Source organism: Centruroides vittatus, unplaced genomic scaffold (genome assembly GCF_030686945.1).
Source record: "Centruroides vittatus isolate TY-2023 unplaced genomic scaffold, ASM3068694v2 contig_975, whole genome shotgun sequence".
Lineage (NCBI taxonomy): Eukaryota > Metazoa > Arthropoda > Arachnida > Scorpiones > Buthidae > Centruroides > Centruroides vittatus.
Genome location: NW_027122648.1, coordinates 714,755 through 735,359, shown reverse-complemented (window position 1 = coordinate 735,359; position 20,605 = coordinate 714,755). Strand labels below are relative to the sequence as shown.

The 20,605-nt window shown below is 25.8% G+C and overlaps 1 protein-coding gene across 1 annotated transcript in view; it reads left to right on the top strand.

The window, feature by feature from the left end:
• LOC136985683 (adenylate cyclase type 1-like) overlaps positions 1-20,605 on the top strand; it is a 100,963-nt gene that overhangs the window by 24,258 nt on the left and 56,100 nt on the right. The window contains exons 3-6 of the mRNA XM_067283011.1: positions 989-1,107; positions 11,194-11,305; positions 18,327-18,454; positions 20,262-20,420. Of these exons, the coding sequence (XP_067139112.1) occupies positions 989-1,107; positions 11,194-11,305; positions 18,327-18,454; positions 20,262-20,420 (518 nt within the window). The remainder of the gene's footprint in view (positions 1-988; positions 1,108-11,193; positions 11,306-18,326; positions 18,455-20,261; positions 20,421-20,605) is intronic.

Below are 20,605 nucleotides of genomic sequence, written 5' to 3'. Positions count from 1 at the left end.
CGAGTATGGCGTTAAACTGAAAAACCTTGAACAGTGAGAATTGTGTTATAATGAATTCTGCATATATGAGCGTTTGAAAGTCACTTGAGATGATGATTATAACGTCATTTGAGATGCAGAATAGTACCTTTAGTATAATCGAAACTCGATGTAGCGGTCTCCAAATGGTGCCACCCCCGTAAAGTGTCAACGAATACTTGTAAACAGATCTGTGAATAGTAAATAAAGAATCTTTCATTATCTATGAATGACTAAGTGTACAATTTTGCATCGTTATCGTATCACTTTTAAATTAAAACTCGTTGGTTCATTGTTACAGATAATTCTTATTTTTTGAGATTCTTCGTTTCATTGCCACACTCGATAAAGTGCCAATCTCAGAGTTGTGATGGTGGTAAGTTCACTTCATTCGCAATTACTGAACGGCTGTATTTAATATTTATGGGAACGATCCGTTAACAAGTGTTTACTGGCGCTATACGACGGAAGTACTATTTAGGGTGGCGTTATATCGAGGTTTGACTGTAGATTAATTTAATAATCTTCTTGCTATTTTTAACATTAGAATTATAAATGACTAGCCAATAGCATTTTCCAGAAAATAAAATTGTTTAGTTGTATCGATTGAAAAATCGTTTTATTTACTTAAGCAATTTTTTTTTTTTTAAATCAAGTAAATAAATTTATTATTTATATTTTTCTGTTATGATATTTTAAGAATTATATTTTATTATTAAATACTGTACGTAAAATATTATTTTCAATTAATATTAATATGTAGGCCTATATATATATAGAATATATTTAAATATTTAAAAAATTGTTTGTAATTTTAGTAAGTTTCTATTTGTAATTGTTAGACAATTTACCGTTTTTTTGTTAAAAAAACGAATAAAAATGGCAAAATATTTGAATTAAACATCGGTTTTTATTCTGTTAAATTGATTTTTCTTCCACGTTTAATTTTCTTTGTGTTTCCCCCCTTTAGGAAAGATTACTTTTAAGTGTTTTACCCCAACATGTTGCCATGGAGATGAAGGAAGATATCATTTCTCCAAGAGAAGGACAATTTCATAAGATATACATTCAAAAACACGAAAATGTCAGGTAAAAAAGAAATAATAATTTTATACATTTAACGTTAATTATAATGTTTTCATTTGTGTTAAAATGTTTAATTGATTTTTAAATAGGAATAAATTACAGTGGGCCCTCGATATAGTGAACTCTCAAAGTACTGAACTAAATCATTCACAAAACGAAGAGTTCAAGCAATTGTTTACTATATCGAGTTGTCACTATATCAAGAGTCACTGTATTAAATTCCTCATTTGATGTTACTTTCTTTAAGAAATTAGTAATTGGAATTTATGATTCGTGTCGTGTGAATCGATATCTATACTTCAATTATGTATTGTTCTATGATTTATATTGGTTAATAAATAAAAATAATTAGATTAATTTGAATAAATTGTTATACTCGTATATAACAAATATCCATTATCGTTTGAATTATTATTAGAAATGAATTTTGTAAAATTTACATTTAAATTAAGGTCAAAGTTTCTCAAATCTGTTCAAACTTCTGAAGAGAAATATGGTAATTAAAATAGTTTAAAGTCAAACAATTTTTCTCATAAAATTATTTGGTCATTGTTCTTTCTAGTTGTTTTGATTGATGAGAAATTGTCTTTAAAGACGTTTCCTAGAAGTTAGCTAATCTTCAAAACGTTTCGTGACATCTCTATGATATCCGGTCACGGTAAAATCATCCCAAATCATGAAACATCTCACTACTTTTCTTTGATTATCTAAAAAAACAAGAAAAAGAATCGAAGAACACAATCGTATTGTTAAAAGTAGTCAATATTTCTTTTATTTTCGTAATCTATCAGTGTCGTTATCGTGAAAGCAAAGCACTGATTGATGTACTCGTCTATCATGCAACGTACTAATTATCTTCCAATATACGCTTAAAATAACTTTTACGAACTAATTCTGTTACTAAATTAATAGGATTCCAACTCGAGATTAATATATACAGTTAGAACTCGATATAGCGACCTCCTAAATAACGCTACCCTTGTAAAACGTCAATGAATATTGTGAACGAATCTTTCCTTATAAATGTTAAATAAATCATTCAGTTACTACGAATTATGGCCAAACCGCGATTTAGCACCACTATCTGTTCGCCTCTTAGACTGATACTAAATCGAACATGGTGTTAAACTGGATCATAAAATCTGTGAATTACTAACTAAATCGTACAAATGTTAACAATTCAGAGATTACTATAGGCTTTTCTATTTAATGTTTATGGGATAAACGGTTCAGAAGTATTGGTTGGCGGTATATCGAGGTTATATTGTGCTAAATTAAGGATTTGCATCATAAAATGGCTTTCGAACTCTGAAAATTCAAACCTGCGCGTAGACTTTAAACTTTAATTAACACAGTTAAACCTGTCCAAAACGGAACCTCAATAAAAAGGAAACGTGCCTAAACGAAAAAAAACAAACAATATTCGGTACCGTACAAGTCTGGTTTACACAGGTTTAACTGTAGTATATAAAATTCTTATTGTTTTAGCTTCTTTAGTATAACGCCACACTTGATTTAGTGCCATTCTCGGATTCGAGAAGTTGTTGGCGCTAAATCGAGGTTCGATCGTACGAATAATAATAATAATATTAATTAAAGATACATCTGAAAAAGTTTAATTTCATTGCCTTTTTCGGGCATAAACCTTCTTTGGTTGTTTATAAGAAACATTCGAAGTAATGAAAAATAAAGCAATTACACTAAAAACTTGAGTGCGATTTTTATGTTTTGGAACTCTTCTTGCAATCACTGTTATTTACTTTCGTGCAGATCCGAGTTAGCTAAGATTAGAAATGGTTATATTCTTGCCTGTATCGTCTGGTTTCTGTCATTTGTGGGGGAAGCTTTTTGGAAGTGAACCGGAGTATCAGTAGATGCCGGAACAGCTTGCTCCTGTACTTTAACATGCTGCATGTCAGGAAATTTAAGATTGCTGATGCTGTTCGACTTTCGTAGTGTAGATTTGAGAAATTTAGAAATCTCGAAAATTGAATCTTTTATTTATCTTTTTACTGTTCTTTCTTTGCCAAGTTTAGAAGTTATTTATAGCTTTTTAAATTACTTTCAGACATCGATAAATTTTTAAAATGAATATTTATAGCCTATTTAACTAAATCGGAATGATTTCTTTTTTTCCTCAATCTCTTGTTTATATTGATTATTCTTGAACATGTTTTTGCATTTTATCTAATTGATAAATCAGTTACGTGAATGATAAGGATCTTGATTATCAGTTGATTTAATTCCTAACGTATTCAGAGAAGATAAAAAGGGAATTTTTTTAAAGATTATATCTACTCCTAGTTTAAGTACTAGAATATAAATTAGTGGTAAACAATGTAGATATGAATCGGCTGCCATTATCCTATGAATACCATAATGATAAACAAGCAATTAGTACGTATTTACTATTAATTCACAGTATTTAAACTAATAAAAAACGTTTTATAATACTGTATAGGAGTAATCTTTCATATATTTATGTTCCTTCTTCGTGAAGAATCAATAAAATAATGCTTCCTAGTATTTCTCGTACTTCAGTAGTGGGCCTACTTGAACTAACGAGTAAGTAGTAAGCAATTTAGATGAGTCAGAAGTTACATATTGTTATAATGAATGTGTTAATTAATGTATACACCTGTATGGTCTGTATTACTACTTAAACTAGTAGTAATGATACGAATATCTACCATGTAATTTTGAAGAGAAAGATAATTTACAAGTCATCCTTTGCCTGTTTACGTCGACTAATAAATGAATAATTAGTTATATTTACTACTAATTCATGTACTTTTACTCGGTAAAGTAAGATTAAACAACTTCGCTTAAGATATTGAATATTTAAACAATATATAAGTGATCCTTAGGTTCAATAGCGCATAAATAATCAGTACAAGTTTACGTACAAGTAAACAATCCGGGTTATGAATCGATCGTAATCTATTACATGATATTGAATGTTTTAATAATATATAAGTAGATTTATTAAGAAATTAATGTATACGCCGTTATTGATTTAACTACATCTATAATGTTGCTTATCTATGAAGTTAATAACGAATTCTCTCAATGAAAAGCATTAAAAAATGACTTTAATTTTTGTCACGCTCCACGGATTCTGTTTTCGTGTTCAAATGTTCCTCACACATCTACCATAATAGGAAAAAACAAAAACAAAAACAAAAAAGAAACGGTCAGATTTTTATGACAAAACTGCTACAATTCTTCTATTTAATAGAACGTTTTCGGGTTGTGAAAGCGAAGAAAATGTATCATAAATCACGAAATGATATTTACACAATTCCATTTTATTTTATTAAATAAATATTTATCACGCGATTTTTTACGTACCGTGTTTTGTTTTAATTATATTGTTTGTCGAAACAGTTAAAGAATTGTATTTTATTCGTGAAATTAAAATACATTCTTTAATTAATCGGAAAATTTTATTCATTTTGATCTAAAAACTAATTTTAATTCCTATATTTATGTTATTTAAGAAAATATTTCATTGCAATTTTAGAATTCATGAAATGATTAATAACTGAAATTTACAAATAAAATACATTTTCAATATACAAAAACAAAATTGAATTTTATATTAATATTAATAATTAAATATAGTTAAAAAAATAAGATAAAAAACAATTTATTAGTAAATATTTTTTTAATAAATTAAAAAATGTATTTATTTATTTTGAATTTATTATTATAAATAATTAAAATATTTATTTTCTAAAAAATGTTTTAACTTGTATTTTTAGAAAAATTAATAAGTTACATTTAATTTGTTCAATTAATTTCTATTAAATATAATTTATTTAATTAAAATTTTAAAAAAATTTTTCTAAATTTAAATTTTAAAGGTAATTTTATAAAATATTCATTAAAAAATATTTTAATATCATTTACAAAAGATTTATATGTTGTTGTTATTTATCTCATTCAAAAAACATCTAAAAAGTACTTTATTTTTTTCTTTAAATTTAAATTTTTAATGCATAATATGTGAGTAGAAGGTGATAAATATTAATGATTTGATTTTATCAATAACATTATTGTGTGAGTAAACAAGAAAATTGAACATTTTTTTTATGATTAAATTTGTTTTGAATATTTTAATCTCTATAATTTAACATGATTCATTGTTTGAAATAAATATATACAATATATAGAGGTAGGTATCTGAATGATAACTTTCATAACTGATTGGGTAATGGTATGGAAGATAAACACAAATAATGTGGAATGCAATCACTAAAATATATAATCTTAAATTACTTTTTGTTGAAGGTTATGTTTTTATAGGAAACAATCTTTGTTTAATGGTTATTTTTGTTTTTGTAAATCATCTTTTATAAAAATTTTTGTTCTGGTGTACTGGAAACAATCTTTATATAGATGTTTGTCTTGTAAATAGTCCTTCATAATAGTTTCAGTCCTATTTGTTTATAAGAAAAAACCACTAGTTTGCAAGCTATTTTTCAAGAAAACCATCTTGTTTGCATGAAAATTCCTATATTTTGAAAGCTTGTTTACGAGAAAATCCTTCTAGTTTACCAGCTTGTTTACAAGAAAACAAGTTTTCAAGAAGAGGAATTTACAAGATGTTACAAGTTGTTACAAGAAAACCATCAATAATTTTTTTTTTATCCTGGATAAGATTTCTTTTGAAAATTCTTTTTTACCAAGATTTTAATTCGTATATACTAAGAACAACTATATTAAGTTTATCTTCTGAATGGTTTTTTATACAGATCCTGATTTGTTACTTGTCAACAAGAAAAACCATCATACAAAAATTGTATCTAGTGAAATAATAGTTTTATCAGAAATTCTTGTTGTATAAATGTTTTAAATCTTTTATAAAGCTTTTGGTTTTAATACACTTTACTAGAAACAAAAGTTTCAATTTTGACGTATAAGAAATAATTTTTTTATATGTCAGGGCACGGATTTGAATTACCCTCTGAATTCGAACCCGTGCCATTGTCGGCACGTGGTAATGATAAGAAAAATAAACAAAAATAATATAGAATACAATCACCAAAATATACCAGATATTAATCTTTGTTGAAAGCTATATGTTTTTTTATGAGTTCGAATCCCGCTCTGGATATTAACCCGTGACTCGATATTTGGATACCTTCACATTTATACGCTGATATAATTCTAATATTACTCAGGATCCGAACTTGTGACCTGTGTAATAGTATGGAAGAATTCTGTCAGATTATAAAAATATTCTGGTTCATATTCTAAGTGGAATTCGAACTAATTAATCTTTGTTGAAGGTTACACGTTTTTCTACAAGATGGGTTCGTAGAAAAACGTGTAACCTTCAACAAAGCTTAATTATTAATAGTTCGAATTGCAATCAGGATACGAACCAATGACTTGACATTTATGTCTTGACTGATCCACTGTGACGTCTCTAATCATAGGCCTATTAATGTGACAATTCCAATAACACGGTCCAGAATCATGAAAAGAACGATATTAATTTCAAAATTTGTAGTATTTCTCAGTCGAATACAAAATATCTGATCAAAATTGGAAGTGTAATTGAGAGATTTAAATCAAATCTTTGGCTTTACTATTATAACCGTTTCCATTAACAGCTGTCCGAAAGAATTGACTGAGGGATTAGTCACGTTTTAAAGGGGCTAAGTTTTCAAAAGAAGGAAAAGTATTTACAATAGATTGAAAGCGAAATAACTTTCATCATTCGAATGTTTGTATCTGGAAGTCTTCTCATCCTGAAAACGTTTATTATTCTACATTTTACAAATCCTTTCCGACAAGGTTTCTCTATACTTTCCAGTAATATTTTGGATTTAGACGAACGTGTGGGTAATTCTCTATCTGCCTTCTGGGCAAAGTTAGTTCGAAAGATGATGTTAAATCTTTTGCTAAAGATGACAGCTTAGGAAATTCTATATCGAAAAATAGAAAAACGGTATTAATTTTTTTTTATTTTGTGTCTAAAAACAGCTTTTTAAAGCTTTATTTTAATTTATATGTCTGGCATCGGTTTCTATTCCCTCTCAAACATATTATATGGGTTTTTTAAAAATCTTTTAATACTTTGTGTTTTTAATTATTTTTTGCTGTGTTTTTAAGTAAAAATTCAAATGAAAAAAATGGATGGAAACTAATTTTGTATTTTTTTTTTCCGGATTTTTTTGTTTTATAACATATTTTATATTTTATAATTTTATTTTGTTTTTCTGGTTTTTGGTAGAAGTCCAAAAGGAAAAATGGAAATTAAAAACTTTTTTGCATTGCATTGTTTTAATCGGCATTTTTCTGTTTTAGAATATATTTTATCGTTCATCATTTGGTATTTTTTTTATTTTTAATGTTTTTTGAAGGTTTTACATAAAAATCACAATAAATTAGACACTAAAAACGTTTTTTATATTTTGTGGGTTTTTTCCCCGTTTAAATCTGTTTTATTCTTTTAGAAAATGTTTTCCTTTATCATATGATATTTGATTTTTGTGTATTTTTCTGAAGATATATAGAAATCAAAAGATACTGAAATCGTCTTTATCTTCTTTTTTTGCCTTTTTTGTCTTTCTTGAATCAATTGTAACCTTTTCGAAAATATTACATCATTCATCAAATAATTTTTTAAACGTTTCAACGTATTTTTCCATTTTTATTTTTTAGTATTTTATGTATAGGAATACAAATAACAGAAATATAAAATTGAACTTTTATATCGATTCGAATCCCGAAACATCAAAATAAAATTTAATTTTATTATTCTATCAATATTTATCTTTACGCCATTTTAATGTCTTCCGCAATATGTAATTATTATCTATAGTTTACATCTTGAAATATTCCAGTATAAATTATGTTTATAGAAAAATATTATTCAATAAATTAATTAAAGAAAACTGTTATGATGAAAATTGGAAAACAGAATGATTATTTATTAAAATATATAAAATTTTAAAGCGTCCAACTTGCTAGAACGTTTAATAACTAAATGTAAACTCTGGGTAGATATATGGCATCATTAGCGATAGCAAATGTGTTTAATTACTTACGACAACAGTTAAGCAAATGAATTTTGATAAAAATCACTAAATTTATTTGAAATCGATGCGGCAAATCAAGCGGAAAACGTTGAACAACGTTTAGAGTCACACGACGTATCGTTTTAAAAGTAACACAGGACAAACGTTTAAAGTGACACTGCACAAAGTTTACAGATGTAACACGGCATAAAAATGTTTAACTTGACACAGCATAGCGTGTAATGTAACATTAATAACACAGCACAAAACGTTTATCGTAACACCTCACACCGTGTAAAGTAACACATCACAGTGTTTAATGCCATACAAAACAATGTTTAACGTAATACTACGAACAACGTTTAAAACAATACAGTAAATTATATAAGAATATTCTTATAATTCACTAAATTTATTTGAAAACAATGAGCAAATTAAGCAGCAAACTTTGAACAATATTGAATGTACGCAGTAAAATGCATGTAAGGATATTCTATTAAAGAAGAATAAACACGCTTATAAACGTTAAATATTATTACTTAAAAAATGTAGATATTTATTTTTATAATTGCGTTATTCTACGTTACGCTACGGAGAATAATTTTTCTGGTTTGACAACCAGGAAACCTAAAAAATGATTTATCAAGTTTGGGAAGAGGTTTACTGAACTCATTTCATTATGTCGTTCAGTTACACTCCTTCCCTCTCTCTCTTTTTCTCTCTCCCTCTCTCCATAGATGGGAATTTTTCTGTCGAGTTTGGTTTACTAGAAATGAAATATGAGTTCCACTTGCATGAAAATATTTTGATTCTATTTATTACTCGTCGTTTATGATAAATAGGTTGTTTGTATTACGTTCCTTACTTAAACAGGCATACTACTGCGATTATATCATTCCCTCTTCTATAGACAATTTTATAGTTGTTATAAATTTAAGAAATGTAACCTAGATAGCAAATTACATTTAAAGGATCTAATTTCTTATTTAGTAATAAATTTGTTTATATATATATTACAAATTTTGCGTAACTACCGTTATGATATGGCGTAATCGTGTAATTTTGATGCTTCTATGTTATTGAATGTCTTTGTGTTATAAATTTCTTTTCGTTATTCAGTTATAATTTTAAAATCTAGTTCCTTCTTTAGCATCTCTATGCTTTTGAATACAGATAGCAAGATGAATCGACATTTAAGTTATTTTTTACATTTTTTTTTTTCCTGAAGCGCAATAACTTTGAAATTTTTGTAAGAAATTTTGTAATATTTTATTTCAAAAAATTAGTTTCTATACAGCAAAGTTTTCTTATAAAACTTTGCATTTAAGTGCCAGTTCCTTCGCCGATACTTGTATGTTTTTGTGTATAGACAGAAAAATATCGTCGATATTAATTTCTTATTTTTAAGTGCAAAAATTTTGTAATTAATTTTATAGTACGAGTATCACATTTAATTAAAAAAGTACATTCAATCCTTTTGTACCGATTGATCGTAATCAAATTACACTTATTAACGCTTTCTACAGGGATACTACCAATCCAAATGCAACGAAATCTGGTATAGTGACATTTTAAGACTTTGGAAAAAAATTAATACCATAACTAATTCACCACTATGGCACTTTTGGCGCCTTGGATTGTAATCCTTGTGGGATTTTGGGGACATTAAAAAGTGTGGTCTGTTGCAAATTTGGCAGCTTTGAAAAACATTATTATATTGCATATGGGAAGCAATTACGATCAGCCGTTCATCGCCTTCAGGTTTTACACATTCAAAATGGGGACCACATTAAGCACTATCTCTCCTACATTACTGAGTTCTCTGTACAGCATGAGTGTCTTGTACAAATAAAATGTTTGTTGCTGACAGCACTAAACTAGTAAATTTGATTACTTTTTTTACGGGAGTGTCTTTCGTATGTCCTGAAATGTTACTATACCAAATTTAGCTGCATTTGAACAGCTAGTTGTCTCTTCGGACAGTGCTTAATAGGGATACTTTAATTACGCTCACCCGGTACTTTAAAATTTAATTAACTAACGATGCATCTACTGCTGACCGTACAATTTCAGTATACTCGCACGTTGTTGGGTTCAAAAAGTACAAAAGAAAACAGCCAGAATTTAATTCTTTTAACAAAATTATTGCACTGCAAGAAGAATATGTTATTTTCTTATGTAATATTAAAATAATTAGCGGTGCGATCTATTGTTAACTGTACAATTTCAATATAATTGTACGTTCTCTTATTTCTTTCGTGATTCGTAAACCAAAAAAACTTTTTGGTGCAATATTAAATGCCGAATTTCAATCGTCTAGAATCACAGTGATTAAATTAACAACGCAAGTATTTGTAATATAATTTATTAATACAGTATTAATAAATTATATTACAAATACTTGCGTTGTTAATTTAATCACTGTGATTCTAGACGATTGAAATTCGGCATTTAATATTGCACCAAAAAGTTTTTTGGTTTACGAATCACGAAAGAAATACGAGAATTACTTATACTCCGAATCCCAGTGAAATAATTAATACTTGTACGTTGTCGAGACAGAAAAATATCGACTGTATTCATTTATTTCAAGCGAAACTGTCGTATTTTATGAAGAATTTACATATGGAAGAGTCAATCCCAATCATATTGAATAAAATTTATTTCTACGCAACAAATTCCATACTAATAAGGACAGCGCAGTATTCAGATAAGTACTAATTTAAAACATCATACGTATGATGTTTTAAATTAGTACAGAAAAATGCTGTCGGTATTCGTTTCTTTCAACGAAACTAATCATCTTAACATGGCTTTCAGACAGTTAATTAAGTGATTATAAGCGCATCTACTCTCTCTTTCTCCACAGATTTATTATTAATACCAGACAGCACATACGTTTATTAATAGGAAACCAATTTATGATTGTTTCAGTATAATTATTTTCTTGGTAATAATAATTTCTTTTGAAAGGTTTAGGAAAATGTTATTATTTTAATTATAGTAAGTGATGAGAAAAAAATAATTTTTATATATATTTTTTACGCTTTTTTTCCAGCATTTTATTCGCAGATATTGTTGGATTTACAGTTCTTTCATCGCAATGTACAGCTCAAGAATTGGTTCGGTTACTCAACGAACTTTTTGGAAGATTTGATCAACTTGCAAATGTAAGTTCTGAAAAATCAATTTTTATTAAATTTTATATCAAAAAATATCCCTATTTTTTCATATATATATATATATAATTTTTTTAGAATTTGAATGATTGTCAATATCTCTAGCATATGAATTTGTTTTTTTAGAAAATTGACGTTTATGCAAATTTTCAACCGGAATTATTTAAACTAAACGAATTTATGCAAATTTTTATATATACATAAATTGATTTTGATTTAAAATTTTGCATTTATGAATATTTATAAATGTACTTAATAATTACTTTTAAAATAATTTATACATTTTAATTAGAAAAGCCTTACTGTCCTTAAAAAATTAATTATTATTTATTTATTACAAGGTCCTATTAATAAATAACGTCCACGTAGACGACTATAAATAATTTATACATTTTATTTTGAGGTTTTTCTTTTAGAAATATATTTTTTACAAATTTATTTATTTCTAAAAAATCATAAAAGTTTCCCGAATAATATTTTAATTTTTCTAAAATATTATTTAACGAAACTTAGTTAAATAAGTTCTTTAATATGTATTCATTTTGTTTATATAAAATTATATTATTTAATTTCAGATTATGGATTATATTTTTAGATGTTTTGTTTGAATTTTGTAAACGGCAATTTAATTAGAGAAACGAAAATGTATTTGAAACTAAAATCGAAATTTTCAACCAAATCGTCAATAAGAGAGAGAGAGAGAGAAATTAATTTTTGGAATTTTTCAAGTGTACAAATTTCTAAAAACTTAATTAGATAACTTTGATATTTATGTGTATGTATAAAGTTTTTTTTTTAAATTTTAATTCATTTGGAAAGAATATTAGAAAAGTTTTTTCGTTTTTTCTTAAAATAACTGACTTGCTTGGCCTTTTTATAATATATTGAATATTGAAGCGCAGTTTTCTTTATTAAAGAATTGACGTGTTACTCTGTTTTCTGTTCTGTTCTCTAAAGAACTTATACGTTGCTCTTTTTCCTTAAAGAATTGACGTATTGTTCTGTTCTTGAAAGAGTTTGCGCGTTGCTCTTGTTCCTTAAACAATGACGTGTTGTTCTGTTCTTGAGTTTGCTCGTTGCTCTTGTTCCTTAAAGAATGACGTGTTGTCCTGTTTCTAAAGACTGACGTGTTGTTCTGTTCTTGAGTTTGCTCGTTGCTCTTGTTCCTTAAACAATGACGTGTTGTTCTGTTCTTGAAAGAGTTTGCGCGTTGCTTTTGTTCCTTAAAGAATGACGTGTTGTCCTGTTTCTAAAGAATGACGCGTTGTCCTGTTTTTAAAGACTGACGTGTTGCTCTGTTCTTGAAAGAGTTTGCGCGTTGCTCTTGTTTTTTTTTTTTTTAAAGAATTGAAACGTTGTTATCCTTCAAAAAATTCCGCGCAGTTCTTTTCTTGAGGAAGATTCCCTTTTAAAAAAGAACAACTCATTAATCTATTTTTAAGAAGGAAGTTATTTTTGGTATTGATTAACGCGCTTTATTAGAAACGCTATATTAACTTTATACGCATAATATTAATTTATGCGGTAAGAAAGGTTGTTTTTAAGGTGTCAGATTACATTTCACGTTTAATTATTTACAATTTGTTAGTTAGGAAAGTTAAGATAAAGTTTTCACTCTTGCAAATTCAATCGATACTAAATTGATTGCACTTCTTTCTCTCTTAAGAGATACGTCATCTTGATGTTATTTGATGCTCTCTCCCTCTCTTTTGGATTAATGGAAAATGAATGATGACTAGATTAATAGCATTAATAATATTTTCGTTATTATTTTCCTATTGTTTGAATTGCTCTCCGTATACATATATCATACAGCGAAATATATATTCTTATTATATTTAATAATTTACATTAGAGAAATAAAAACACAAAAAATGTCTTGTTATTATATAAAATATACTTTTTAAATATTTTTTATATAAAAAAAGACTAAAAATCCTTATTTTATCGTTACGCTCCGAAAAATGCCATTATTTGATGGATATTTTGTCCAGCTGATATGAAAGAAATCCGTAGTAAATTAAGTAAAAATATAAAAATAAAATTTACATTATTTTTTAAAATAAATTCATGGAAAAATATTTAAAATTTATTACTTTTTTATTTAAATTAATAATAATTTATTTACCTTACTGCTTCCTTTTTCACTTAATAGATATTGATTTTATTATTTTAAAGGTTAAAATTTCTGGTTTATATTAAAAATTTTATCAAATAATTTATTTGTTTTTTATTCACATTACTTTTACTAATATCTGAAAATTTTATAATTATAATATTTAGGCCAAAGTCACATACAGGATGTAGTATGCAATTATAGTAATAAAATACGATTGTATGAGACGTTATAGCATGCAAATGATGTTAATATAATATTTAAAAATATTAAAATATATATTTTGCATTAATTAATAATTACGAAATCATTTGAAAAATGGGTTTATAAGACGGAATACATTTATTTATTTACGTAGCTTTTACGTAAGTGCGATTATATTTCTACAGCAAATTCTTCAGTATATTTATAAAAATTTCAGTATATTTACTGCAATTATTTCAAATTTAATAGAAGTATTTACTGTATTTACTTACATGTAAATTTTATCATAAAAGATTATAGTTACTCTTATAACTTTACTGTTTAACACGATGTAGCACCTAAATATATATATATATATTATTCAGGTTCTCAGTTATTTCAGATAATTTAACATTAAATTTATATGATCAACTGCAGTATATTAAATGAAGTTTAAGCGTAAAATCATTTGCTATGACTATTTTACTTACTCTATACCTAAATTTTATCCCCCCAAAAAAAATTACAATTGATTTTATAATTTGTTTATTAAGCACTTGTATAAGATCCAAAAACACGAAATAAACGTGTTGTTAGATACGTAAAAACTGATATTTGTTACAACGTTGATAACAAAATTAATTGAACTATCTAAATGTAGACATAATATAGAAATATGTGATTAAATAAAATTAAATTATATGAAAGAACATAATAATAATTGGAAATATGTTCTTTAGTATATGAACAATAAATATTTAAGTATAAGACAAATCCTGTTATATAAAGCTAATTTCATCAACGTTATCGATTGTGTCACAGCAGGAAACAAATTCAGAAAAATTCAAAAAAAAAAACAAGAAAAAAAAAAGTCAAAGAAAACATCAAAAATATGTAATAACTAAGCAGGTTTAAATGAAAAATCTTTTCCTTCATTTTAAGTGTTTATCGCGTAGGCGTTACGTATTTTAATGAGATTTTTACATGTTTACTTTATTAATTATTAAGAAAATATACAAAAATTAATATTTATAAATATTATATAATGCATTTTAAAAATTCATCTAAATATAATTTTAATTAAATTAATTAATTAAAATTTTAAACTCAATGGTTTCGAATGGATCTTTGTGTTATATATGCTAAATAATAACTTATCCCTTAGGGAAATTTCGGTTATTTAAGGGAGAGAAATTAAATTCTTAATGTTTAAAGAGATTTCTTTTTTTTAAATGAATTTTAATGTAAATTATTATATTTCTTTATTCGAACGTGTCGTTACGCATTGCAGTGTTACAGATATTGTCTCATAAGGTGGGGAGACATACAGTGATGGATGATGTAAATAACTACATTAAAATAAATTGTTGATTTTTTTTATTTGTTTGCTATTTTTTAAAATTTTGCATTTATTTCGATTTTTATTAGTCGTCATTTTTAAATTTGAAAATTTAAAAGTAGCGACTAATTTCAGTGTGCTTCCAGAATAGAGTTGGTTAAAGTATGGGTTTAATAAACTACTTGTTTTGATTTGTAGGGAAAATTCATTTTAATATATTGTTAACGTGTACTATCAAGCAGCTATCAATCAACTGTTTTGATAGCTGCATGTAACAATATGCGTATAGGAGGCATTACATCGATAGGCACTATATTTTGATTAAAATATAATTCACTGCTTGTTTATTTTGAGGGTGTGTGTATATATATATATATATTTATAGACTAGTGAATTATACAGTGCCTAATAATTCTTGCTAATACAGTGCCTACATAATATCTGTTAATGTAATGCTTATACGCCTATATAATGTCTCAATACAAAGCTTATGCATTGTTTTATCAAATCCAATACCCTACAGAATCGTATCAATGCTATATAATTATTATCACTAAAATGATTATACACTACCTATTATTTACTTTAACAGACATCTAACAAAATAGTGGATTTATAGGTGCTTCAGGGTGCAATTCCACTACCTATCAGATGATCCGGTTTAAATCCCACCAGAACCATTTTCATCTCACGTATCTAGTCTCTATCGTGACAAAGGATCCTAACATAGAAAACAAACAAACAAAAGAAAAATTACAACCACTCGACACCATATTAATCACAAAATAATACAACAAGTTTGTAGAGGAGGTGGCATAGTTGCACAGAGCAGCAGCAGCAGCGGCAGCAAGAGTAATAATATTAAGAATGCCAAGCACAAAAAAGAGGATTTATATTTTTATTAACAGTCTTTCATACATAAGAACATTTTTACTAGTACATTCACACTTCTTCATCTACACAATGTTATTTTTCTTTTAACAAATTTCATCACAGTTTCCTCTTCTTTTTTTGAAACTACCTATTCATTTTATCATTATTTTATCCAAATTACTTTTAATGATATATCAAACGCATCATTTAATAAAAGATAAAGCCTATTATGTTTTGTACTATTTAACAAAAGAAATAAAATGTTTTTCAGAATCTACCTTAAAAAATATCGCTTTTAGTTTACAATTGAGCACTCTTTTAACATAAAAAGAGTATTAAAAAACCACAGTTTTAAAGCAAAAACTCGAAAAATATATTTTAAAATAAGTGAATTGTTCAAAAATCTTTTTAAAATTTAAAACATTTAAAGAAAAATATAATTTTTTGGAAATTCATCATGTACTGTACATTATGTATATTACACAACTCGTGTTAATTTTAATCATTGATACTTAACAAATAAATTATATTTTAAAATATTAAATTACTTAAAATTTAAAGTCAATTATACATACAAATTTAATTAATTATATGCTCATAATTAATTATTTAAACTCGTATATAAATATATTCTAAATATATTTTAATAAATTAAATAGAAAATATTGATTTAAATTTAAATATACATTTTTAATGTATAAAATTTGATATAAAATCTGACAAAAAAAAGTTTTTTTTTGGAGAGAATCGATGATAAAATCGAGTAAATGCTGGTTTGCAAATGATTACGGATTCACAGAAATGACTTGTACTTTTTATGATGTTACCATGGTTCTATACATCAAGATAATAGTTTTTTTTTGGAAGAAAAGTTTGACATGTAAATTCTGAAAATAATTTTAGTGATTTTTTACATACAAAACTAAAAAAATACAGAAGAAAATCTTAGAAAGAATATATAAGACATTAAAGAGATGTGCCAGAGCAAATGATAAAATTAAGCTATAATAGCTACAGATGTTATTGGAAAGTGAAAGAAGTCTAGGGAAGGAATTATAGACATACATAAAAAGAAAAAGTAGGAAAAGAGAGAGAGAGAGAGAGAGAGATTGAAAAGAGAACAAGAAATTGAAGAATGCCATCTTAAATAATTGTATTTTCCTCCATCGTACTGCTATGATTGAGGTAGATTACACACAGACTTCTTTCCTCCTCCTTTATCTTTTTTGTTCTTTTTCATGTAGAATAAAAGAATTTTTCTCCGTTTATCTAATGATTTTATAACGATCGCATTAGAATTATATTTCAGTTAAGTATTCGAATGTAAATTTGAATAAAATATTAAAATAAAAATACATTATGTAGAAGTCATACTCCTAACATCATTTCCAAAAACACCAACTTGATAGGATGCTCATTAATTAAATACAGCCATTTGATAAAATATCCATGAACTGCTTGTATTATATTTATATAAAGAGATGAATTTACGTACTTAATAATTAATTATATTTATTAGAAATCTAAACACACCGAAAGCAAAAATTACTTCATTTATAATTTAATATTTACAGAAGAAGGACTTGTTTGAAAGCGATTTTAATGGATTTTTTTTTATTTATTAAAAAAAGAAGCCACATTTGAAAATGGAAATAAAAGTTGATCGTTATGATTTTATATTAATTTCCTAAATATAAAAATCGCTTCAAAAAATCAAATAATTTAAGAATCTTTAAATATAATTAATCTTTAAACCTGTTTAATACAATAATAAATAATTATCTTTATGTTTAATTATTAAAGATGTAATAATTTGTAAGTCTTAGTGAAATACTTTATTTACAAGGGTGTCTGTTTAATTCATTGCCTCTGGTTGTTAAATAGAGAAATAAGTAGAAAAATAGGATTTATTTGTTTTTGTATTAATAGTAAATGGAAAAATTCAATAGAAGAAGCAATCCATGCTTAACAATAGGAAATTTGTTTTCTCTCTCGAGGGCAAATGGAAATGAAGAAGATTGCTAATCTGTAGATTAAGTAGAATTGAATTGACTTAAATAAGAAATAAAGCAACAATTCTAACTAATCTTATTCTTTTTTCACCCAAGAAGGATTATGTAAAAAAAAACACTTCTGGGTTATCTTTATTTCTATTCTGGAATTCCCCTTTACTTGACTAAAACTTTCGTTTCGAAAGTAATTTAAACTTCTACGACTTAATTAGAAACGAATAGCATCGAAATTAATTATTTCTAAGTAATTCATCTTTAAAACTTATCAAAGAAAAGAATCTATAAACTGTTTGGAAATCTTCTCCTTCATCTTAATTTCCTTTTTTTCTTGTCTTCCTTTTTTCTTCTCCGTCTTCTTCTCTTCTCCCCTTTTTTCACTTCTTTTCCTTCTCTCTTCTTCTTCTTCTTCTTATTTCAAAGTTAGAAAAATGACAAAGTTTTATATACTTTTAGCGTCATATTAAAGATAAATGTCTTCTTTTCTCCTAGGATAATCATTGTTTAAGGATCAAGCTGTTGGGGGATTGTTATTATTGCGTCAGTGGCCTGCCAGAACCAAGACCAGATCATGCTCATTGTACCGTGGAGATGGGTCTAGACATGATTGACGCCATTGCGTGAGTTTTTACACTTAATTACCGTTTGGAGATGAAGAACTACAGTTGTTTTATGTTAAATACTTAATATAAGCGATAATTATCAGAATAAAATTGAAAAAATTGTTGTTTTTCAACCTTTGTTTTTTACTTGATAATTCCTTTCTTATACCAAAAAATTATACAAGAATATTCAACAATATTATGTGAGATTTAGGATTTTAGAGATATTTTTTCTGTAATTAAAAAACATTAAGATTATTTTAGAATTTTTATTTATAAAAGTCTTTTTAGAATTCTAAGAAGAAAATTCTCTAGAATGCATGTCTAAAAATTATAGAATTTGTCTATTTTTAAAGATTTTATTTGTGGTTTTTTTAAAAAAAATCGGAGTTAATAAAATATTTTTTTAAAAAATGTAGTATTTTAAAACCTTATTCTCGAATTCTAAAATATTTTTATGCCAAATTCTTATTGTATTCTTTAATATGGGAATATATTCAAGAAATCTAAAATAACTTGAATACATTTACTACATAGTAGAAATTATAATCTATTAATTCATCTCATCCATTAAAAAATTCTAAATCCTTATCTGTTATTAAATTATTTTAATTTAAAATAAAGTATTATAAAAGCTTAGAAAATGTCATTGACGTAGAGAAAAAATTCTATTTATATTCAATAAATTAAATTCAAAAAACATGTTTAATTTTTTAGAATTTAATTTATTGGATATAAGAATAATTTTTAATGAAATAACAAAATTGAATTTTTTCAAGATTGTTTATAAAAATATTTACTTTTAAATTAATTATTTATTTATTTTGAAAGAAAAACAAAAGGAAACAAAACATGAAGTTGAAAAACAAGCAAAAAATAAAATGAAATTTAAAACTTTTATTGTAAATTAAAAGAAGTGTATGAATCCAAAGATGCTGAATTTTTATATACATTAAATTGGATTATTTTTTAAAAACAAATTCAATTATCTAACAAACATTTTAAAACTTTTAACATTAGCTTTATGTATAAGATAATTCATTTTTTAAAATAAGATTAATTTATTTTAAAAAATAACTGTTATATAAATGATGTTAGAAAAGGTCTTTTTACGTTTCTTTATCTCTAAAAACTCTATAAAAAAATTTAGTCCCGTTAGAGAAAGAACAAAAGTTTTATGTTTTTTACAAATTTTTAGAGAATTTTTTTAAAAATGGAAAAAGTACTTTAGAGATATTTAGTTTATAATTTCTAGAAACTTTATAAATAAATGTATATATAAATTCTAGAATATTTTGATTATTTAGATACTTTTCTGTAAATTTGGGGAATTTTATGCGAAGTTTTAGAACTTCAAAAAATCTAGAATTATTTAGGGATGTTCTTGTTCTTTCTACAGTGACTATAATTATAGAAATATGAAAATTTTAATTTTTCTGGAAATTTCTGGAAGTGATTATTTTATAGATTAGAATATTTAGAGACTTTTTGGAGATTTTATAATTTCTAAAAATATTTTTTTTAAAATTCTAATCTTTAAAATAATTGAAATTTCTAGAAAAACTAAAATTTTCGCCGTTTAGTTTTTCTGAAATTTAAAACATTCTAAAATTATGCTAAATTTTCTAGAATTTTTTTAAAAGGTTTAAGTCAAAACAATATATATATATAACTTATATAGACTATATATAAATGCATATATAAACAGTAGTTTACAATGGCCAAAAACTATTTTGATCATTGTAATACTGTATATATACTGTATATATATATATATTGAAGATTTTTCAATCGTATGATCTGCTTTTCAATATGGTGTAAACAGGTCCGTGGTAGAAGCAACAGATGTCCACCTGAACATGAGAGTTGGAATTCACACAGGAAGAGTACTCTGTGGTGTATTGGGACTCAGAAAATGGCAATATGACGTGTGGAGTAATGATGTTACTCTAGCTAATAATATGGAAGCGTCAGGAGAACCAGGGTAAGTAAATTCTTGTACTTTAATTAAAAGCAACTCCTATCTGTTTACCCTCAAGTTATAAATTGCTTTCTAAAGAATTCAAATGTTCCCTTTTAAATCATTAATAATGATTTAATTAATATGATAATAAGGAATTTAATAATTTTGTATTAGGTTTTAAGTCAGGTAAAGTATTATTCTTTTAT